This window comes from Austrofundulus limnaeus, unplaced genomic scaffold, assembly GCF_001266775.1.
Source record: "Austrofundulus limnaeus strain Quisiro unplaced genomic scaffold, Austrofundulus_limnaeus-1.0 Scaffold39, whole genome shotgun sequence".
In the NCBI taxonomy this organism is placed as follows: Eukaryota; Metazoa; Chordata; class Actinopteri; order Cyprinodontiformes; family Rivulidae; genus Austrofundulus; species Austrofundulus limnaeus.
The window spans coordinates 971,862-996,262 of NW_013952441.1; the positions used below are offsets into that span (position 1 = coordinate 971,862).

A 24,401-nucleotide genomic window follows, 5' to 3' on the forward strand; every position below is an offset into this window, starting at 1 on the left:
GCACACAAACACAGTCCCATCAGAAAGCACCACTCTTGCTGCTGCAATTGTTTTCCTGCAACTTAACTGGGTCAGTGTGCATTGTTGTAATAAAGACATCTCCAACAATGACCTCGCTGTTAATGCATGTTCTTCACTGATCCTCATAAAGGCCTTTTTTTAAAACCCTTTCATGTTGCTTAGAGGAGCCTGTGAGAAAGTCCCGCCTTAAATTGTTCAATTTATTAGTAAAAAGCATCACAGGAAAATACAATTATGATTTTTTTATCATTTATAAAATAACTACAGATTGTGTCATAAAACAATATGGATCAGAGCAGCACAAAACAAACTTTACAGCTGTCAGGTTGAATATAAAGTAACATACTCAAACATTGTACTAAATTAAGACCGGATGTTAAACCCTTGCAAAAATTTAGGCCAGCCAGATGAGCTATTCACGCCYACTTGCATTACTAAACAACTGGGACACATTTGAAAAATTTGCAAACACAGAACAAGACGCAGATCAGAGCTGGCAACTGGCATTTAACTAGAATGCATATGGCCTGGTGGATTTTATACCAGTAAAACCATATTAAGCTGAGAAGGGACACAGCTGGAGCCGGTTTTGGTCAAACTTTGCGACGTTCTGTGCAAGCTTACACAAAAAGTGTGAGATATGCTAGTCCTCAATGTGTTGAAAATGACTTACCGCACCAAAACGTTCATTCTAACTCATTCACTGGTTCATGATAGTTTAGTTATGCTACAGTCAGACACAGGTAAATCCATTATCACCGCTTCAGAGGAACAAGCAAGGACGAATGACGCGATACCAAATGACTTTTAAACCCGTTTATTTTTTTAATAGAAATTATGCTCATGTTTTACACAAGTTTGTTACAAATCGTAAAAAGAAAGAATATTAAGRCTGTTAGCATCTTTAAGTACGTTTCAAACATTCATGAGAGTAAATCTCACAGGTAAGCCTGAAGCAACCCAGTACAATGCTAAGCTCTTCAGTATATTTTATAGGTGTGTGTGTGTTGTTGCTCAGTAAGGGTGAAAGAAGCTTAAACAACAGTAGCTCTTTAAGTGGTGACCATTTCTCTCCATCGTGTACCTATGTGCTAGTGAAGAACGTCAGAGGAAAGAAAAAAAAAACACTTTCAAGTGCAGAGAATTTATACAAGCCTGCTGTGAATTCTCTCCAAACAAAAGCACAAGTAGGCTATTCAGGTTAAGGTTACAATATGTTTAAATTTATCAGTTTTATTTCCACTCGTATCCATCTTCCCTGACTTTCATTTTCTCCTGAGACACAAAAAACTGTAGTGGGGGAGTCACTTCTGAACACAGTCCCCAAACGAACATTTAAAGCGTAAAACGTCTCTTCAGTCTCTCTTTAATGGAAAAGAAATGGACAAGCCCTTGGGATACTCTCTGCAGGAGCTCTCCACTTGCTTTGTCCTTAAGACTATCAGCACTGTTTGTTGTACCACCTGGTGATAAAACTCCCAGTCCTCTAATTTAGCTTGTCTTGAAAGGAAAGCAGCTCAGTTCCTTTCAATCTGCTCGATGTCGAGCTCTCCTCCGAGCTGGTACACGTCCCTCCTCATGCTGCACAGCCCCGCCCACAGAGGCTCGCCGTCCTTCCCGTTGGTCGTTTCTGCCGTCGGGCCGCGGCAGTTTGTGACATTCCTGTCCGCCTCCTCTGTGGCCGGCTCGTTCCTGGTGAGCTCGCCATCTGCGGGCCGACTCAGAACGTCCTCCGAGCCGTCTTCGTTTTCAGACAAGTCGTCGGGGTTGCACCTGAGAGTGGGCGCCGCCTGGCCTGACCCGCTGAGGTCATCGCTGGTGATGCCAGGGCAGCTAAGGCTGTGGAAATTCCGAAGTTTCTGTATAAAGACAGAGACATATTTCATTAGGATTTACCGTATTCGTGTATAATACGACCCCCCTTTTTGAGCTTCAAAAGCATAAAAAATTTAATCCTCAAACTACCTCCAATTTCATWCARACTTCAAGATTTTTCAGCCTTTGCAGTCTTTATACATATCAGTAAAATGATCATTGGACTGTTCATTTTATTTTAACAACACATGTACTAAAAGGTATTTTGGAAACAAATATATATCAGCTATAGCAGCATCATATGAATTCTGGCATTTTGCACATAGTCCACCGGGATGTGCCAACACAAAAGTCAGAGACTTCACATGAGATTTGGACCATCTTGTGGGGGAAAAGCAGATTACTTCCTACTCGCGAGCACCCCCTCTGGTGGGGAAACTCCTTTCAGAACACCGGTAGATGGCAGCCATTACAGACGAACATGTGTTTGTTGTTGTTCGAGGAGCGGTCCGGTCACACGCTAATGTCATTAGTTTGTTATCATTACTAAGGTAAAGGACTGCTCCCACCCCCTCCCCCCCACCTTTTTTTTCACATCATGCTGCCTGCTTGGATCTGTTATTATCTCGCTCTGAAGCACGGAGGAGTGTCAGAGGTAAGCTCGTTTCAACTGCTTTTTACGATGCGGTCTCATTTGCGGACTCAGGCATTTTGTGAATGAAGCCGATATTTCAGTTAAAATACAAAAGTAAAAATATTTATCCGAGTATAGTACTACCCCCCAACTTTATGGATGATTTTATGGATTAAATTTTACGTATTATACTTGAATAAATACAGTAAATAATAAACAAAAAAGTTAAAAAACTATTTTGTGTTGGCAAAGGTGGAGTAGCTGTGGCAGCCATCTTGAAAATAGACTGACTCCAAAAGTTAGTCAAGTGAAGATCAGCTGGTTCATGACATCTCACCAATACTACAAACTAACAAAAGACTCATCAATGACTGGTGATAAATACAATAACTCATTTTATCAGATAAAATAAGGCTGTGTTCCGACCCAAGAAGAACCCACGCAGCAAGTGGTCAGACATCCAGAGGACACACGTCACTCACGTTGGCCTTTCTGGTCCCCGCACAATGCTCGCATACATCTGGGAAACTCAGTCACTTCTTTAGGCTAATCCACATGTGCCAACACTGCTGCAGGCGGGTCCTGCGACAGCTGCGTTCGTTGCATTGAAAAGCTTTATGACAGAGGCTTATCCAATCTGTGCAGCTAATGTGAGGAAGGCAGGACAGCTGCCTCGTGTCTTACCGATGTCGGGCCCGAGAGAGGCGAGAGAATAGAGCCTCTGTAAAAAAAAAAAAAAACTCCTGTTGGTGTGCTTATGTAACACATGAAAGACATGGGTCTGTTAGAGACGTAGGGCAATGCCAAATTTACGAAGTGCAGCTGCAAATAATCAATAGAGTAAAGTGGATTTTATGTTTTTTTAATTTGTTGGAAAGTAAAAAAAAGGGCCATTAAGTTTCTAAATTAAATCAGTCCAAAAGCACTTTGTATTACTGGAGGTAAAACAAAGAGTTGGATAAGTTTACGACAGTTGTTTGTCAGTTTATTAGTCATTAAATTTGTCTGAAAACAAATGAAATGTAGTATTTGTTTTAAAAACTCACAGTTCTCATTAAGAATGAGTCAAAGGAGAGCAGCTGCAGCAAGCAAACACCAGAGGTGGAAGGAGCTATAATCCATTGATCTTAAATATGAGACAGTCTAAGCTATTTCAGATACAAGTGGGATTWTTAATCAATACTTAAATTTTTCACATAGGCTTTTAATGGTTTAACCCATTAAAACTGGATGCACCGTGGATAAAGGCACTTCCAGGCATTTACACGTATTGATGAACAGCAGTATATAACAGACATACAATTTAATTTTACAACAAATTTGGAATTTTTTAAGATTTACAATTCATTACGTCCTGGTTTTATTTACTTTAAGAATTTGAGATTTTTATGCATCAATGACAGAAACCTAGAGCTGAAAGTTATTTCATGTTTCACAAATCTAAGATCTTAAGGTTTTTAAAATAAATTTGATCTTTGATTTAGTAAAAGGGACTAAAAATTAAAACTAACAACCCTGCTGCAACACACACACACACGACTTCGGGACTACAGGGACTCAGTCAATGCTTGTATAAATGAGGCTTCAAAGTTCAGTTGTTTCTATACAGATAGAAAATAGACTTCAGTTTCTATTTTGATCACGGTGTTCACTTCAAATTTTATTGTCTGATAAATGCAACAGTACAGAGGCTAAAGCATTATGAGCTTTACGTTTATGGAAGGTGAAACCAAAAGTAGCAGTGAGAAAAGGTCTTTGCTTTTGGGTTGAGGTGGGTCAATAAATAATTTAGCTGTTTTTCTTGGCACTTCAGACGTTGAAGTTTAACTTGTGTCTCAAACCATGGGTCCACACTGATAAGAGAATAATGCCCCTTTTCCACTAGTGCCACTTAGTGTAGTGTCGGAATGGTCGGTGTAGGTACGGGTCGGACCGGTTGGTTTTCCATTGATGTTCCAGTCCGGTTCCAATGGATGTGTTTTGGGCGGTTGGTGGAGGTGGTTTATAGGTATTTTGAAAAAAAAAATTAATGGGCAAAATGAGAGATGGAAACACATTTGATGAATAACTTTTGAAATTTTAAACATTTGCAAAAATTTAGCCAGTGATGAACAGTGTTCTGACGTTGCATTTTGGTGTCAGCTGGGGACGGTTGGAACCACAATGAAGTAGGTACTAAAAAAAGTGCAGATTCCATGGATCTGGCCTAATGGAAATGGCTTGGAACCGTACCGACACTACACTAAGTGGCACTAGTGGAAAAGGGGCATAAGTTGTCTGGACTTTCATTAGCCAAACAAAGTATTGTTCCAACTTCTGGATGTTGGGTGTTTCAGTCTAAGCAAATCTTCTTTAACATCCTCATCAGAACCAAATCCCGAACGTTTAAATGATTGTAATAAGTGTTCTTGCTGTTGTGCCTGTGATGATCAGGAGTCCTCATCCATACTGACCTTGACTCAACATCCATAAAATCAGATCAATAGCTCATGAGGGCCAGCTGTGGCCGCCATTCACCCAGTGAGCTGAATTTATAGAAATCAATATCTCTTCACCCCTCAAATATCTGCCTCCTCCTTCGTGACGATCTATAACCTCTTCCACAACTGCTCTGCTTCCTGACATTTAAAAAGTGACGCCAGGCTGCGCGGCAGGTAGCATTTTCTTCTCGAGTAAACTACACCGCCGGTGGGTGTGTGTGGACGCCGAGACGTTTCAGAAACCAACCTTTGAACAGCAAGGTGACTTTCAATCCCGATACAGTGCCACACACACGAAGCACAATGAAGTCCCAGAGCCAAGTGGGTACAGAGCTTATCCTGTCATCGCAGCTAAACATCTTTCCCGTCCGTAGGTGGAGGCGAAACGAAAATGTTTTGGCGGGTGTCGGTGTGTGCCTGTGGGTGTAGCCGGCAAAGTAGCGCTTGAATTCATTTTTAAAGCAACCTAATATAAAGCTAACAAAATGGCTGGACTAAAAATCTTTATTTTACTGGAATTAAGGGAGAATTTGGTGTGGTAGTAGCTGAGAGTCACCCCCAACACATACTCTGAGCACTTACGGATCTCACCAAAATAACTTCATTTAAAAGATTTGATTAAAACTGTTACAACTCCCTTCCCATCATATTAGTTTAAAACTTCCTTCAAGGAATGCCAGGTTAGAGAGCATTTCAATTGACTATCTACTAATCCTGCAGTGCATCAATTAAGACAGTTGCTAGTAGTTAAGTCTTTTTGTGAACCTTTCTAAAATTGACTATTAGTTTTTTTTAAGTATTACTTCATGTAGAAAATACCTGAAGGACCACCAGGTTCTTTTCACCTGTGGATATCAGACTGAAATTATAGTCAGTTCAAACATTCTGTAACCATTAATCCATGGTTAAAGCATGGTGTGAAAGTACATTTATTTGATAAAAAAGAAAAAATAAGTAGGTCCTCTGGATGGGTTCTTCTTTAGGGAAATGTTTTGTCTCTCCTCTAAGAGACTTCTTCAGTCTGATGAGTTTCAGGTGAACTCAGCCTTATAAGCACTGCCTCCACATGGACAAACAGGTTAGTCACATGCAAAAGAGGGCCATCACCTAACAATAGGCTCGATTAGTTCTATTGTTCATACAGGGTCATGTGCCCCATCAGGTGACCCGTGTCGTATTATGTGAATGTAGTGAGTGCAGGCGGGGCTCAACGTCCCCTTGTTTTGTCTCTCTTTCCCTCGTTGTGTTGGTAACGTTGGGGCCCTGATTCACACCTTTTGCTCACAGGGGGCTGAGTCATACTTGCAATAACAGCGTTGTAGGAGGAGGACAACTGGACATGAAGGGCTTCACCTCTGTTTAATGGTGGACGGTTTTTCTTCACAAAGATGGCTTCGTTTACTCCTCTCTCAAACCAACGTTCCTCTCTATCAAGGATGAGAACATCTTCATCCCTGAAAGAGTGACCGCTGGCCTGTAAATGAGTGTAAACTGCAGAGTCCTGACCCGACGAAGTAGCTCGTCTGTGCTGGCTCATTCTTTTGAACATTGGCTGTTTTGTTTCCCTGATGTATAACTGATCACAGTCCTCCTGACACGATCTTTGGGGTGAACTAATCTTTGTCGTAACGTGTTTTGGGGTTTGAAAGCCACTGGGACGTCATGTTTAGAGAATAAATGTCTGTTTCTCTGAAACTCCCACCACATATGGAATGACGACTGGTTTGGGTCTGGGTTTAGGGTCTTCATTTTCACCTAGTTGTTGGCTGGAATCCTGTTTGGGTTTCTTGTCTGCTTTCAGAAAAGCCCAGTTAGGATAACCGCACTGCTCCAGGGCCTGTCTTGTGTGTGACTTCTCTTTCTCCCTGGCTCCCGTTTCTCCTCTACATTTATTTGAGCACTTACATACATATAATCATATATGATGACATATAGAATAGGTGATTCATGAGTTATTAAGCATGAATAAACAATAAGTATGTTGGTTTTGGAAATGTTAGCCTTTATTAGCAAAACATTAATAAAAATGTTATAGATTATYAAGTACGAATCATCCTTAATGATGTATTAATGGTTAACTAACCATTTATTAGTGATTAAGTAAGGCTAAATAAGGTGCACTTATGTGCTACTGGCACGTTAATTTAAAAAACTAAATTACATTTATTAAAACTAGTTTGATTTGTCTGATAGTCATAAATAACTTAAGGGATTTTTAAAAGTGTAATAAGTCTTTCTTTTGTCTTTTTGTGCTAACAGCGAAAGTCCTTCTTGAAAAAAAAAAAAAAAAACTAGAACAATGCATGAACAGCAGGAAAGATCAACCACTAACAATCTCGACACCCTGATGTTGCTCTATCATAATATTGTTGTTTGCCTCGCCTGAGGCAGTTTTCTCCATGCTGACCTTGTCTCTGTTTGAAGCCTGCGTGGCGTCTGCTTGTCGTATCACAACAGCACAGTTGTTAAGTCACCACTGAACTGAGTGACTTTCTGAGAAGGGCCGAGTCTGTCTCTGTCTTTATGGTGTATTTATTGTTGGGCAAAAGTGACACCTGCAAAACACCTGTTAAACCTGGTCCACTACAGAGGTGAGCCCAAGCCAAAAGTTTAAAAGAAAATAATTACTGTTATTTCTTAACAAGATGATTTTAGTCTAAAAGCTTTAGAATGAATGTGGCGGGTGATATGCGGGCCTATAATTTGTTGTGTACACACTCTTGTCCCAACACACAGACCACCATATAAAGTTCTGCTTTGATCAAATTCTTCCATGATAACAAAATCTAACAGCATATTTCTCCTCTTCTGAAAGTGTGAACACACACCCTAAGAAAAGGAATGTAACCCTGAACAGGCCTGCATGAACCAACGGCTCCTTTTTTTTTTTAAACAACCAAGCTGGCAGAAACATTTCGAGGTGGGCTGAAGGAGACTGGTGTGTGACCTTTACTGCAAAGTGTTTGTTTGCCCAACATGAACAGCGAAAATTACCCCAAACAACAGAGTGTAACAAGTAAATGTTACAGACCGACAGTCCTGAGATCCCAGCTCTAGAAGCCATTTCCTGGACAGTGATTATCTGGAGCACAAAAGGTTGTTGAGTTCAACCAATAAATTCCCCCGTATGTTGTCTCAGAAGTTTTTGTTTGACAAAGAAAAGGTGCAAAATATAATAATAAGCTGTATTTTTAAAGCCTAGTAAATTCGATTCTTATTTTATTAAAAGGCCCAGCATTAACTTGAGGAAAATACATTTCACACCAAACTTTTAGACTCTGTAGTGGAAAGCTTGACTTGTGTTGAGCCCCAAAGGTAATCAGTTGTAGATATACAACTATCGATTACTTTCTGAAAGTTATATTAAAATCTACTTGGTGGATCATGAGATACTTTGCTGTCAGTTCAGACAAAGTAAAACCAGAAACTAACCTGGGTCATCTTTGCCAGATCCAGCGAAGGCCTCTGTTTGTGTGTGTCAGCAGGCCTCCTGCGCTTCACACCGATCTTCTTGGCATTGAGGACACACGGCTGTGAGCGACTGCGGGCGAGGCCGCCCTGACCGCCACGACGCTCCAGCTCTGGAGTGGAGTCAGGGGAGCTGGGTGGCGAAGGTCCACGAGCCTCGGGGAGGCTAATTTGTTCATGAGAGAGGTAGAGGGGCTCAGCTGCGGGCTCGGACGAGAGGCGCATCGGGGATGAGGGTGTGAGGCCGGTGAAGGCAGACGGTTGGGTTAAGTGCTGGGTGAAGCACAGTGGCTCTGCGGTGTCAGAGTGGGCAGGCAAACTGAAGCTGGAACTGCGCTGCATGGCCGGGAAGCACAGCTGCGCGTTTCCAACACTGCCGCGCTGGACGCTGCCTCCGCTGTGGCACCGCCTCTTCTCCACGGACGTCCACACGCGGGAGCCCTGCGGGCGCCAGGTGGAGCGGCAACTGCCGAGCTCGCCTGAGCAAGACAGAGACCGGCACTGACGCTTGCTGGGGGGCGCGGTGGAGTGGGACGAGGCCGTCTCAGTTAGGCTCAGGTCCTGCAGCAAGCTGGTGATTGTGCTCGACTTGGAGCCAATGTCCCAGTCCCACTGGGCAGAAGTCCTGTGCACCTCAGGCAGGACGTCCCACAGGTTCTCCAAACTGGTTCCAACTGGCCGCTGCTGTAACGCACAGCTGTGACCCACCTCACGCCACTGACTGGTCCCTGAAATGAAACAGACCAGATTAAAAGGTCATTAAAACCGTTTTGGAAAATTAGGTAAATAATTAATATATTTTGTTAAAATATGCTAATTTCAAGATCTACAACATTTTTCGCTCAGTATTTTGGTCACAATTGTCTAGTTTTTTGTTGTTAAATTTTTGTCATTGTATTTACTGTGAGTAATGTTAACGTGTCCATCTATCACTTTACAGCTGAAACTGGTAATTTCCTAGCCTGGCCCTTGCCTTCCTACTCAGTTCCGCTCAATTCTAGTTTCCCTTCACTGCTCCGTCTGGGATTTCTCCCATAGACAAGGATTTCTTTGGGAGCAATTTTTTCTGGGCCAATGAGAGAACAGAACGTCGATGTTCTGTGCAGTGTCTGCTAGTTATTTTAGCATACAGCAGTGGAGGAAGTGAATGAAGCCAGTCTGTGTTGATAAGGCTTCCAAATTAAATTAAATTTGTCTGACAAAGCAGCAGCTCTCATTTACAGTCATCTCGTTCGGCTCGGTACTTCTCTCCTCTCAGTAGGGTTGTTTACAGAACACGTGATTTCCGGTTAGCTTCTTAGCTTAGCCTCCTTCACAGCGACATATGTCGTGGCCAACCGATCCAATCATTTTAAATTTCAGCAGAGGCCATGCCTCCAGCAAGAATCGCTTATCTATAGCAGAGAGTCCAGACCCTGTAGGAAGCAAAGTGAAAGACAAGGGTCTGGTTTTTACCAGGCTAGTAATTTCCCAGTAAGGAGGAAAAAAAAAACAAAAAAAAAAAAACGGGTTTGTTCTATTCGAAAATTAAGCATAAGACATGAAACAATCTAAATGGGTGTGTCTCTTTCTACAAAGCAATCTGATTTTGAAAACAAATCATGAGTTACCTACAGATTCCCACCGTACCCTGCATCCATACTATTTTGACACTCGTCACTGCTTCTTGTTAAAAATAAAGTCGGCCCCTCAGGCGGTGCTTCGGTGTCTCCATCTGTACGCACAGCTGACTGGAAAAGTAAAGGTGCTCAATGTTCAGCTGACTCACTGTTGATTCTGAATAAGCTGATCGTATTTTCTTGTCTGCTCCACCAAGCCTGGAAGGTACCTTGAACTGCCCACAAATACTTCTGATTCTGAATAGGGTTAGCCAACTGAACTAGCTAATCAACTCTGAGTCAGATGCTGAGCATCAAACCATTTGTCCACTCTTGGTATGCAGAACATCTACTCTTCCCTTCGCAATAAAATCCACCAAATACCATCAACTACACTTAAGCAAAACAAAGAACAAAAGGCCTGCTGGTAATGTTTTGGTTTTGTGACTGGGCTTTGTGTCACAAACACTGGGTGCCAAGTTACAGGATAACACATTTATTATTACTACAAAGATAACAATAAACCCCGATATTTATAATCTTATAGAGAGAGCATGCTCTTTTATGAGATCCCTTTTAGCAATAAACTGCTAACATGTAGTCACTTGAACACATTTATGAAAGCAAAACCACCTGCCTGACATGTTTGACATTGGTTCATTCCTTTAACCAAATGCGGAGGTGGTTGCTTGAAGCCATTCCTCTCGATAATTCTTCTACTTTTACATTAACACAAGCACCTTTTAGCCAGAAACACCTGACATTTTCAGGCGTCGACAAGACATTAACTTTGTGATGAGAAATATTTAACATAATTGAGACAGAAGATTGTATCCAGAAGATTACTGGAGTAAAAGTAAGTACAAGCTGATAAAATCTTACCCAAGAAGAGTGCTGCACCCTGGCTCATGGTTTGTGCCTGGAACTGTTGTGGTACAGGGAGGGGAAATAAAAAAAATCAGTGTTAGCTCTTCAAGACACCACAGAAAGCTTTTTTAAATTGACTAAAAGTAAAGTTTTAGCAATGTATAATTGGTCCCAAGTGTAGTTCATCAGTGGAGAGTTATGCCTTAAATGTTTCTGACTAATGCTCAGCCACTATTTAAGATGATTTCATTTCCACAGACTGAAAGGTCAGATTCAGTCCACATTAGTTGGGGAATTTTCTCACACAGTTCTGAACTACTGTTGCAAAGACACAAATTGGAGAATGAATCAATTTAGTGGAACGATAATGCTTTGATGTCTTTCGATGTGAGTTGGAGAAAATAATTATGGAGGATCAGCTGGTAACTGACACAAATACAAACAAAAATTCACTTTTGGCTATAAACATCCACATTAGTCCTCTGGCGTCATGTCCTGTGAGTCACTACCTTTTTAATCTTGGCCGTGGTTCATTTTCACTTTTGACTTAACCTGACAAAAACAGGAAAACTAATAAACGAAGGCTGAACTGACGTGGACTGAGTTTCCAAATTGAAAGCAGTAACTTTTCCTCTGGTTGACAGGCACAGCTGAAGTCTCTTGGCGCAGCTGCATAAACATGAAAGGACACATTTCACATGCAAAGGAAAACAGCTTTAGAAAACCACCTCTCACCGTGCCCAAGTCCGTACATGTGGAGGTTACATCGTCGCCGGCCTTTTTTCCCAGTGTTTTTTTGTAGATGATCACCATGGCTTTGCACATCCTCGTCCCAAGTCGTTCCAGCGACTTAAACTGGAGGCCATCTTGATGGGGACAGTGTCAACGGGCAGGTTTCTCTTCTCAGCTCCTCCAGGAATGTGCTTCACTCTTTGGCCTGATCCTGAGTGGACAAAGACGAGCGCAGGATTAGAACTCAGCACATTTCTTACATTCTGCCGACCATATAAGCAGACGACAGAGGAGGGAATAGAAATCTCAAGAGGGGACGGCTTGACATGCATCAAAGAAGCAAAGGTTCCTAAACAGAACTATCCTCTGAGATTCAGCAGAGTATCTAACACTGACAAAAAAAAAAAAAAAAAAACAATTTGAATAAGTTTTAGTTTGTTTCTGAGAAAGTCATCTGCATTTACTAACACCAATAATGGTTCTGTCAGGAAGTACAGAGACATAATAAAACCTTAGGCTAAATGCTAACACTAGTTTGCTTTCATACTTACAACAACAAAGCTTTCATGCAGACATTTAGCCAGTAAATAATTCACCATGTTTACCACCTTACTTTGGTAGATTTACAACAAATAAGCAAATAAAACATAGCTTTGGGCTATTTCTGGATATAAAATCCAATTTTCACTTGAATCATCTGATGTTGTTTTTCATAAAATCAATTAATCTTTATTTTTATTTTTTTATCCTGGTTTATTCTCAGTCTTGTGTAATGATGCATGATTTTGGTTCTGCTCAACTTTGAAGCAAAATGCACTGAAATTATAAGAAAATTCACTATACTATTGTAGTGTCAATTTAACTATAAAGCACATTGAAAGTCATGCATGTTGGACAGAACTGCTGTGCAAAAATACATATCATTCCAAAAACAAAACACAGTTTAGACAAATTAATAAAGTTTATAACAAACACTACATTAACCAAAAATAAATGGTTCTTTTTTTTTGTTTTTATTATTTTAGTGGGGGTGGGGGGGGTTGTATTATGCATTTTCCAGGCACATAGTTAAATTCTAAATCACAATCAAGTAACTATGTTGCCTTCAGTTGTTATGAAAATGCTGTATGTATCAAAAATACATTTGACTTTGAATCACAGTCTAACATCATGAAATTGGCCTCTCTCTCTTAAAAAAAATGGCCACTCCAAATGTGGCCACATGGCTCGATGGTCACTTGGTCGCAAACACTTTACCTGACTTTCTCGCAATATTGAGTCACCGACTAGTCTCTAACAATYGCAGCCCAACATTAACCTCAAGTGCTCATTTGTTAGAACTGAGCACTATTGTTTTCCTTTACAAAGACACGTCTAACATTTCAGGTATGCCTTTCACACATACAAAATAATTTAAGTTAAATACCCAAGCTGCATCTCAAAACACATGGATTCCATTTCTGTGGCTCCTCCATGTGCATCCTGTTCAGCTCTACATGTGGAAACTCATGGAAATTCAGGGGAGTAAAACAGTTTCCTTTTCCCTTTTTTCTTTCATTTCTGATGCCAACACTCACTATCATTGTGTTACTTGTTCCGTCATATGTTGGTYTGTGAATTAAAGTGACAAAGCGTTTTCACTTCCACATGGCCTCATCCAAAAAGGGGAAGTCTACACCTTGTTTTATTTTTGCCTGATCACATGAAAGACAGAGTGAGTTTCTCTAAAAAGTGTTCCTCTCTGGAGCACACAGAGGAGTGGAGCAAAGTCAAAGTTGTGTAATTGACTCCTCAGGGGCCGGCTGAGAATAGCTGACCTTGCGGTTATCAAAACAACCCCAGTCTTCACGTTAATGCTGCACCATGATTACAGTAAAAGTCCTCATCAGTCCCAGATGTAAACCTATATAATCGTCACGGAGGAGCTTACGATCACAAGATCGGTTACACACTCGAGGCCACGTCAGGTAGATGAACAGAACAAAAGTGGACACGAGATGGTCGTGTGACGCCTGTCGCCTGCAAGGTCAGAGGGGTGTCTGTTTCGATGACACAACTGCAGGACAGAGAAGAGAGGAAACAGAAAGAGATGGTGTGCACAAAACAAAAGAGTGGCCTGTTTGAGGTTGAGACACCACGAGAAACAAAAGAGGCTGCATCAGAAGTTGCGGGTGCTGTGGTGGAGTGTGTGGGATGAGACGCACTGGAGGTCGTGTTTGCATTCAGCATATGATTTCCATTACTAACACTTAATCATGTCTAGAAAACAACTCAAGTATTAAGAAGGGGGAGATTGTGCAAAATTGACTTTTTTTGTAGGAATGCACGATATATCGGCATTAAAATCAGTATCGGTCCGATATGTAAAACTGGGCCGATATTAAGGTCCAATATTGATTTCCCATTTTTTCGCTTTGTATTTGTGTTTAGGGAGGGGAAATGGTTGGTTGAGTGGTGTCTGTTTGATCATGATAGTGATATTAACGCTACGTAGCCAGTGATAACTGAAGTAGGGTTGGGCATAATCGTATCGTGTGCAATTAATCGTCAGAAAAACAATGGATTATTTTTTTTGCACTTGACAATTAATACGATTAATGCCACCAGGCAGACCGATGGGAGATTTCCCCGGTCAGTCCGCTCAGTGTTCCTCTCCACTTCAAATATGACCAACATTAAAAAAACAGTTCTGTAATTTATTTATCTATCAACACAATTTAAATTTTGATGTATAGCTTGAAGTCCGTAATTTTTTACACAATTTGGAAAAGATTTTTATGAAGAGCAAATCTTTCCCAATAAATTGGTAATGTGACTAGAACATGAGGGTGTCCAGGGACTCCAAGAGATTAATCATCAAATTAATAGTTATCGGCTAAATACCACAATTAATTGTGATTCTTTTTTTTATTTTGCTAATATTGCCCAACTCTATTAGGGAGCCATGTCAGAGGTCTGACCATTTATTTACGGTATCCAGAAAAAGACTCAAGTGTGTTTGTGTGTATATGTATAATATAATTTGTGTTTGTGTAATATCGGTAAATATCAGTTATCGGCCACAACAGCAATAATTATATCGGATATCGGCTGAAATTTTCATATCCCTATTTTTGAGCATTATATCATGTTATGTCATTCCCTCAACAAAAACGTACCCAGAGTGTTGCTTTCACTCCTTCATGCATGTTTGAGAAATCCTTAAATCTCCCGTGGTAGCCATGTGGAGCTGCCTAAACACTTGCAGGTACAAAGCACCGCCTTTTTGTACATAGCTCCTCCCTTGAGCCCAGTGTTCAGTAGAGCTCACGTCCTACAGAGCACCCCTCCCCCAAAGCATTGTTGTGAAGACATGCTGAAGTGGGAGTGTTACAAATGGTAGGAGGTTCAAAAGAGAGAGCGAGAGAGAGAGAGGTGGGCCAATTTCAAGCCGATTAGATGTAGACGCAAAATCAACAGTAACTGATCGGTAACGCATCGTAGTTACTTGATTGTGCTGTAGAATTGAAATATGTGCTTAAAGAAAAAAAAGGCAACATTACCCCCACCCCAACCCCCAAAAAAGGTCCAGTATTCCTCAAATAAATGCTTACCATCGGTTGCCCAAGTTCATCTTATACTGAGAAATGACAAAGTTCTAGTCATTCTGGTTAAACCTTGAAAACAATGTTATGTATGTGCAACCTCACGCAAAATCACATGATGTCATGCTTGAATTATAACTACCACCGCATCAAAGCTGAGCTGAATATCTGTAATACTGACAGCTTTTATCCATTTTTATGTTAGCTATTGTCAATTAGCTGTGGTGGCCATCTCGAATTGAGTTGACCCCAAAAGTTTAACCATTCCAGACAAACTTCTGGTTGCTTTCTGAGCGCTTGGTTAAAATTTGTCAGGTGATACGTGAGCTATTTTGGTAACAGACATAGGCAAAGTTTTGGCTGCGKGTGATAATGAGGGTGTTCTTCAAGAACAACACCCGTCTTTAGTTTTATCTCGAGCAGAAAGGAACTGAGCTCAAGGCGGGACAGATTACTATATGTGCGTGACCATCAGCCACAAAGATCTGAGATAACTCTGGATAGGCTGGCTAGAGGAAGGACTTGTTTGTTTATCACTTGGCCTATAGATAGACTCAAATGACACAAAATGAAAAAGAAAACTCCTTGACATGAAGTTTACTCAAAGGGGACATTAAATTAAGTTTCCCTTCCCTGAAAAGAGTAAAAATGTTTGTCTTGATGCTCAGTGTAAACAACCATTACATTTAGTTGGAGCAAACTGCAACAATTTGATCATTTTTCTCATGCTCTGGTTTTTTTTTTTTTAAATCCAAACTGAGAGTTTTATATGGGTGAGGTTTATAACATAATTATAAACATTCCTCAGCCTCATGACACAAGCTGAACAAAGTTATAGAGGCTGGACCTAGCCCTGAAGCCTTGGAAAACCATTCAAAACTTGCGTCAGTTTAATTTTTTTTAAATAAAAAGACACAAATAGCTGGAAAAATGGGAAGCCTGCTTTTTCTTGGTCAGAGGAACCTGGAAAGCAAAAGGCAAGAGCTACAGTGAGGCAGAACTGGCAGAGTTTAACGGATACACCCAATTCACTCACCTCATATTGAATGTGTTCTAACACATATCTAAACTAAAAGACTACCGTTCCTTAAAGGAATGCATTTTGCCCRCCAGAGTTCTGAAACAATATCAAGTTGTAACTGCAATTTTAGCCAAACCTTGTGAATAACGTTACGCAAAGTTTCATGCAATAATGGGAGATCTTGCGAGAGCCWTTATCTAAAGTATGTCTCCACTAACGCACAATGTTTTAGCTCAAAACCTGTCAAATTTGCTGAGGTATTCCAATTTCTGTGTAGGCTTAAATTGGGGTTACTCCAAAAACTCATCAGTTGTAGGTGTGCATACATACAACTTTCTACAAGTTTTATTAAAACCAATTCAGTGGATGAAGCTACAGACAAAAACATTGTCACCTCCGTCGGCAGGAGATAAATATGCCAAATTAGGCAACTAAATAGGCACCAGTCCTCTTCAGACGGCTATGCTCAAATCAGCACCATCACCACGCAGTCATTATCTAGAATCGGTGGGAGTCATTAGGCCTCTGGAGTCCGATAGCTTGTTATCTGGGTTAAGGCAGCAGCCACCATGACAACTGAGAATCTAATCTTTGAGGAGAACGTTGCAGAACATTTCACTCAGACATGGCTTCCCATCACATGCAAACTGCACAGTCTGCACTGGTGACAGCCCTCACAGAAGACAGCAAAAAACACAACCTTGGATGAGCTTGATGAGTTTCCTTTGTGGTCACCTAAAGCTTTTTCACCCGTCACCACTTTGGCTTGTCAAGACACATCAAGCGATCGCTCAGCATAATAAAGCCATAAGTGAGAAAAACAGAGTCTATTGGGTCAAACCAGAATGAGAGTTCTTGAATGTCAACTTGCACAGACCCTACGTTTCTTTTTTAGCATTCAGCACAGCTGTGTTCTTTTCTGAGTCACACTTTTTTAAAGACTCATAAACTTCAAGTCATGAAAAAAAAAACAGCCATCCCTACAGGCATAAAAACAATAGTCACCCCTCCAAGTGTCATTTTCCCATTTTGAGCAGCCCATACATTGCTCTGACTGTAATGCTGTTGCGTTAGGCTACCATTACATAAGGATTTGGCAGCTTTGTGTCTGAAGGACAATTAGAGCTAACACTAATCCATCTTATAGCACTTGGGACAGCTGGTGGAAACAATAGAGTTAGATATAAGTGTTATCTTATAAGCTACCGATTTACACATTACCGGTTTTGAAGCCTACCTTTTTTAATACTTGATTTTTATAACCATCGCCTTCATTAACCAAAACAAAAATCCACATTAAATAGTTCAGATTGTAAGTAGGGTTGGGCATAATCGTATCGTGTGCAATTAATCGCCAGAAAAACATTAATCGATTATTTTTTGGCACTTGACGATTAATATGATWAATGCCAGCAGGCAGGCTGACTGCAGATTTCTCCCATCAGTCTGCTCGATGCTCTGCTCCGCTTCAAATACGACGAACATAAAAAAAAGTTCTGCAATGTAATTTTGACACAATTTGGAACAGATTTTTACAAAAAACAAATCTTTCCCACTAAATTGGTCAATTGACTAGGACATAAGGGTGTCCAGGGGATTAATCGTCAAATTAATCGTTATTGRCTAAATACCACAATTAATTGTGATTATTTTTTTACTAATATCGCCCAACCCTAATTGTAAGATGCCTTTTCTGACACACTCATTTGACTTTCCTAAAAGAATAGCCGAATTGTCCCAGGATCGTGTGCTATCTCCATAATAGGAGCATCTGCTKAACACCTGAGATGGCCAGATTTGGAAAATAAATGTGGGATTTGTGCAGCGCTCTTTATTACTGCAACATTTGTGAGAAGAATGTCGGGTAAATGCTTGACGGCTCGCCTTCGCAGAAGGATTCCGAAAGAGAAACTACGCCTGTTCCTAAAAAAAGCTTTAAATGCATGTCTTATTAGAGCTGAAGCGCAAGCGTGTTCCATACCATAATTCACGCTTGAGCAGTTCTCGTTTTTCATCCAGGAAAACAGTTGGGACGTTGTGAAAAATGTAAATAAAAAAACAGAACGCAATGATCTGCTTTTCTCACAAACCCATACTTTATTCACAATAAGGCATAGGAGATGTGTTAAAGATTTAAATTAATAAATTATAAAACTTTAAAAAACATCAAGAATGTTGGGACGGCAGCAATAAAAGTTTGTAAAAGCAAATAATAAGCTTTACTTTTAAAATTGTTTTTCCCCTGCAGCACTGAAAATGAAAATTCCACRTTTTTTTGAAACGTGAAACTTCCTTTGTTACTGTCATTAAGTAGGTCCCGCGAGCGGCAGGTGGTACAGGGTACTGTCAGGGCTGAGTGACTGAAAAGAATTTTATGAAACTCATTGTGAGGTGTTGGCAAGCCCACAGCTGTCCGCGCGTTCACAGAAATTAAACTCGAGTCAGACGGCGAGGCTCGCTCTACATTTAAAGCTGCGAGTGAATAGTCAGAAACGAGCATGGCTTGGGAGGCTTCAATAGCAGTTATCAGGCTCAGTTTGAGGGCCTGGGGTACAGCCAAGGTCTCACAGGCATGCAGCTGCCCACTTACCATAAACACAAAGACTCAGCATGCTATGCATGGCAGCCAGGGAGGCCTACGTTTTAAAGCAGGCCCGCTGCTTAATTATCTCATACATAATCACTTGTACTGTATACATTTGTCCAGAACAGGAACTTTGTTGAGCTTGGTAATCAAGGCTTTCAGGAGTCCTGTCCAAGTTGGAGAGAAATGTTGTCCACTTGAATGCTAAACCTAACAAAGTCCCTTAATTACACAGCGTTAAAGACACAACAGCAACTGAATAATAATATAGAACGTTAACGGACCAAAAGGGGTCAAACCTAATAGACAGGTCTCCATTTTAATTCAAAATTTACACAGCAGGGTAAAAGAAATGCATTTATTGCACACAAAAATGTGAGAACGGAGTCAAACTTTTTTTAAAGTGGACATTGTGTTACAGTCCAAAAGCTCTGAAAAACGTGTCACGATATTGTCAGTTGGATGGAAAGGAAAGGGGAAGAGGAATCATCTGCAAGTCCTGATAGGCAGCCTGTCTTGCACTTGAGCTAAAACTGTTTTTTCATATGAGCCTGCCAGCCCTCCAGGTGGATGGCTCTCAGTTTCACATAAGAAAACAGCCCTGAAAATTGAGCTCGTGATCGGCACAAACCGTCCCCTTGAACCCATGTCTGAAAACTCCCATGCAAAAGAGAAAAGACCAAAAGTGCCACAACTTGCTAAATATAGAAATGCAGCAGAGGTTACACTTTGCCATGTGACTTTTTCCAAAAACAGGTATGAACTTTTTTAAACAGTAGTACTCACACCCAGGAATTCAAGTTTAACAATGTGTTTGTTTTTTTCTCCCCAACTGTGTAAAAAGCCARCTCTGACTTCATACCTGAAGAGAGGTTTTGCTATGATAAAGATAAGATGTCATTCCACTGCCAAGAACAGTATGAAACCAAAGTTAAAGAAGGTCAAAGCCACAAAATAATGTGGTGTCAGTCTTAAGGGAAAATTAAAGCTCATTCAGACCAAACTCTTACACACTTGCCATCAAACATCTTGTCATGCATGCCTTGCAAAGAAACCAGACCACGAACAAAGTGTATGCCCTTCAAAGTTAGTAACTTAAAATAAAAACGCTTTTTTGTGCAACTTGGGCAACAATTGTGGGTTAATTCACACTAAAGCCCATTTATACAAGTTATCATTTACATATGAATACATGGTTTCTAAGGAGTCACATAAATGTGTATAAACAACACAGACTGAATAAAAGTAACGAGGAGCTGACAGTGTTATTTTAAGAGTAATTTGTGTGAGTAATTAACATAGACAAACAAACGGGGGACTGCTCAGGCAGCTAAAAAAAGTTGCTAAGCTAGCTTTCTGGGGTTGTTTAGCCTCCTTCGAGAAACTTATTTTGCAACTAGTCACGTCTAATCCAAGTTGTTATTCTTAAAACACGCCTTCGTGTGCAACACATGAATTCAAACCACAAGTAAGTGCATCACAAGTAAACTAGCTAGTAAGTTTTCTATCGTCATTATGTTGATATTTTGGCAGAAAAACTACTACTCACGAGCAATTACAGTGAACTTCTTGTTTTTCTTCCACAGCACCGAGCAGCTGATCAGTTTCGGCTGACAGTTGTGAGTTTTCTTCTAGTAGAAAACAAAAACAGACTCGGGGCAGGAAACAAGCTGAGCAGCTCACTTCTAGCACTTGGTGCAAACTACAACATTGCCCCAGTGCTCTACTGTCCGACAAAACTACACGCTAATGAGCCAGGGACGAGGGCGATACCACTTTACACAGGGAGGGGGGGAGGAGAGTTTTCAAAGTTTTTATACACCTAAAACTTTTACAAGGCACAACATATTTGTAGTAACTGCGTATTTCAATGTTTTTTAATCTTATTAAACTGAAGCTTAAGTTTGACAAAAAGGGAACATGTTAATTTTTAATGCAAGCTAGCAAAACTGCGCCCCCCGCGTTTGTGGCTAATGTTTCAATCCACCCTGAAGTAATGAAAAGCAATCAGTTTATGAGCTAGGCATAAACACAAGACATTTTCACAATATACAGTAGTGTAACACGAGAAAATTCCAAATGTACGCGACTTTTAGAAACCCAGTATGAGTAAAATATACATATGCATTAAATACACATATATACTTTCACTAAATGAATTCTGGCCTAATAAAAAAAGTACTGTAAATAAATGCAGTCATTGCAAACAGATGTGCTTCCTGGAACTAAAGTATTTATCACAGTTTAAATCAGCMTTTAACATGCTAGTATTTTCATTTATAGCTATTCGTTGATACACAGAAATACAGTGTAGTAATACAAAAAGCTTTACTTACCCACAATATTTTTATTTCCAAAGTAGATTCAAACTATTTTTGAGCAAAACATAAGCAAATAAACTTGTAAAACTCATCTACCAGCTAAGGCAGTAGTTCCCAAAGTTGCAAGTCCTAATTTAGAGAAGTTAAAATTTGCRAACAGCACATCTTTTTGTCACATATGTTGTAAAAATGACAAATTTATCAACAATGGTTTGTATTGCAGATGCTGCGGCTGTTTATGTTGTCATTATGTCTTTGTTTAATAGAGTTATGAGCAAAGTATATACATTTAAACCAGGAATAAATGAGATATAACTTTGTATAATTTTGTGGGTGAAAAGCTAAAAGGTTTGAGAACCACTGATTTGAGAGATAAAATCTAGCTTGTGTAAACTGTAGCTACTTATGATAATCTGTTTGTTTGAGCATTTCATGTATTGTGAAATTATATATGATTACAATGCAAGYGACGTGTCCAGAGTGTACCCCGCCCCTCACTACTGTGACTGCTGGATATGAGCACCAGTGACCCCCGTGACCCTGACAGGAAGAAGCGGGTATAGATAATGGATGGATGGATACAAAGCAAGAATATCAAACGTTAGCAATCATTACAACTGTGAACCAAAGAGGAAACATCTTTATGTATAAGGACAAAAAAAAGTCTTAACTTCATATACAGTAAATTACCACATTTTTCTGTGAACAGAAGCTGCTACGCTTGGCCTCATCAGGGTGGGGAACATGAGACTCACCCCTGGCAGACAAATTGTTAATCAAGGAGTAACATCTGTTGTGTTCTTCTAATCTCGCCCAGACTGTCCCACTAGGTTTTAGACTGTCTGCTTTTTGTGTGTGTTAATGGTAACCCGGGATTTATCTTTCACACTAGGGCAGTGTTGTACTCTTTAGGATGCAGATAATCAAGTTTATCTTTGTGGTCGGGTTGGAGGAAGGTTTGGCTGAGTGCATTTTGTCCTTAAAAACCATAGGGGGCAGTATCCACCACATTTATTTCAATGGATTCTTTAGGGTAGAGGCTTGATTTTCTTGTATTGTTTTGTTTTTAATAACTTTAGCTTGCACAAGGTTGGCAGTAAAAAAAAAAAGGCAAATCAATGTTCCAGAACTGCCCACCCCTCCTCCGGCAGAATGCTGTGTGCCATCTGTAGTTAGAGACAGATGGTTGAAGAACTCCTGTTACACGGGCCATCCCTTCTCATCTTTAACGAACAGCTAATCCGTGCTCGTCACACGTTAAAAAAAAACTGTACAAATCCTTTCAAACAACCGCAGCAACTTTGCTGAAACTGTGGTTCAAACGGGTCGATGCAAGCGCGTCAATCTGTCAGAGAACAAATGCATAACATGTAAACACCTGTTTACCAATTCGATTTGCTCAAGAGGCTGTTGATTACATTTTAAATAAGTACTGCAGAAATGCATGAGTTTAAAATTATTGTTTTGTTGTAACTAAATGAGATACTGTAACTTCCAATTAGCAGATTTAAAAAAAAAGCATATTGCTTCATGGAACTCCCATCTTAGCGTCATTGCCTTTTCATCTATCCAGCCAATCCTCACCTGTAATGTTTATAGYAAATTTAATTGATTTGACACATCTGAGTGTTTGCCAAACTGTGCAGATTGTGAAAACGCTCCTCTGTGTCTGAAACAGGAGCAGCTGTTTGTCCTGTACCTGTTCAGTTCTGCAAGCATCAGTGCAAATGCTTCATGAAAATTAAATATAGAAATTAAATCATAATAAAAGATCAGCTTTTTGTTTACCAGTTAAATATTGCTCTTTAAACTTTTTCGGTTTGGAAGTTAGTGATTGCAAAAAAAATTTAAAAAGACAATCCATCTTCACTTTTTATGTGAAGAAATCAAAGCCAGTCTGAAGCCTCATACATGTAAAACCTTGAAAACTTTGAGATCATCTCAAAAGTAGAAAATAGAAAAACAAAGAGTTAATATTTTTCGACACACAATGAAATGGACGCTTTCAGTTGCGGTTTATTGCTCACATGGAGCACGTTATTTAAAGTCTTTAAATAAGGTCTTTAGTCTGTTGTGAGCAGCAGATTTAGAGGCACAGTCACTTCCACTTCCATTCTTCAGCAGCACCAGTAACAGTAATTTTGATAGAAAATTTCAGGCACGATTACAGCACAGCTTTGTGGTTTTTTGTTTAGTGCATCATAAGATTGCAACAAAACTTTGCCCCTCTCGTCTCCAAATTATACACAATAACAGTGACAAACGTAGCAAAACGTCAAACATAAATAAAATAAAATAAAAGTGGGTTGTTATTGAGCAGACTGCACAGTTTTTGCGGACTCCTCTGTGTCCGAATCCCTCCTCTCGTCCTCCATGTACGCCTGCACGGACCTCCACAGCGCCCGGATGTTGCCCTCGCCAAAACCCGTCGCCCCTCTTCTCTGGATCAGCTCAAGGAAGAAGGTGTCCTCTGCAAATATGGGTTTGGTGAAGACCTGAAGAAGATACCTGAGCACAAGACAGTAAGGTCAAAACCTGTAAGGATAAATCCCCAGCGCTGGGCTTCCGTTTCCCTGAGCTTTTATTTTGAAATCTATTTTAAAAAAATCCTCATTTTAAACCCATCATCCATCCATCYATTTTCTGTACACGCTTCTTCCTTTTCAGGGTTGCGTGGGTCGCTGGTGCCCATATCCAGCAGTCACAGTGCGAGGGGCGGGGTACACTCATTTTAAACCATTAAATGCATTTTGTTGTGTAATTGAAATCTCTATAAGTGCAGAAAAGTTGAATTTAGTCTCTCCTGGTGATGATGGCTTCTGAACTATTATGTCAAATTATTTGCAATGAAACTTCTAAAAAAGGTCGGTTTCACCAACTACAATTTGATGGTCTTCATTCTCCTCTGGCTCTGGGTCAGAGTCCGGCTCCAACACTTAAGGCTGGATGGACAAGACTCCCCTTGCTGACATCTTTTAATTCATTTGTAAAATAAAAAGTTTCTGTGTCATAGGCTGTGTCCAAAACGACAGGCCGGGTCCTCCGGAGGACCCAGACTCCCCGGTCGCGGCGGGCCGGGTCCTTGGTAGACCGGGAAGACCGGAAAAAAAGAGGCTGTGGATTTGGACGGTCTAGCCTCCCCTCCTTACCCCGGCGTACATCATGTCACCTAGCAACTGTGACGATGCTAAACAAGCAAACTTAAATCAAAACTAGAAAAATATCAATACATTAGCATTATGGGTGCTGTGTGTTAATAATTACCAACCTAAATTC

General features: G+C 40.4%; 2 protein-coding genes across 3 annotated transcripts in view; both read right to left on the reverse strand.

The window, feature by feature from the left end:
* Positions 1-822: 822 nt before the first annotated feature.
* Positions 823-20,529, reverse strand: fam53b (family with sequence similarity 53 member B). 2 transcript variants are annotated; one of them, XM_014007036.1, is made up of 5 exons: positions 20,354-20,529; positions 11,619-11,826; positions 10,899-10,941; positions 8,383-9,146; positions 823-1,880 (listed from the first exon to the last, which is right to left on the reverse strand). In XM_014007036.1, the coding sequence occupies exons 2-5, from the start codon at positions 11,706-11,708 to the stop codon at positions 1,539-1,541; spliced, it is 1,239 nt and encodes a 412-aa protein (XP_013862490.1). In that variant the 5' UTR covers positions 11,709-11,826; positions 20,354-20,529; the 3' UTR covers positions 823-1,538. The 2 variants fall into 2 exon arrangements, with proteins under 2 accessions (XP_013862490.1, XP_013862491.1); XM_014007037.1 differs by lacking the exon at positions 20,354-20,529 and having other exon boundaries at positions 11,612-11,683.
* Positions 20,530-22,984: 2,455 nt separating this feature from the next.
* hpdl (4-hydroxyphenylpyruvate dioxygenase-like) overlaps positions 22,985-24,401 on the reverse strand; it is a 3,903-nt gene continuing 2,486 nt past the window's right edge. The window contains exon 5 of the mRNA XM_014007035.1: positions 22,985-23,633. Coding sequence (XP_013862489.1) covers positions 23,435-23,633 — 199 coding nt within the window. The 3' untranslated portion in view covers positions 22,985-23,434. The remainder of the gene's footprint in view (positions 23,634-24,401) is intronic.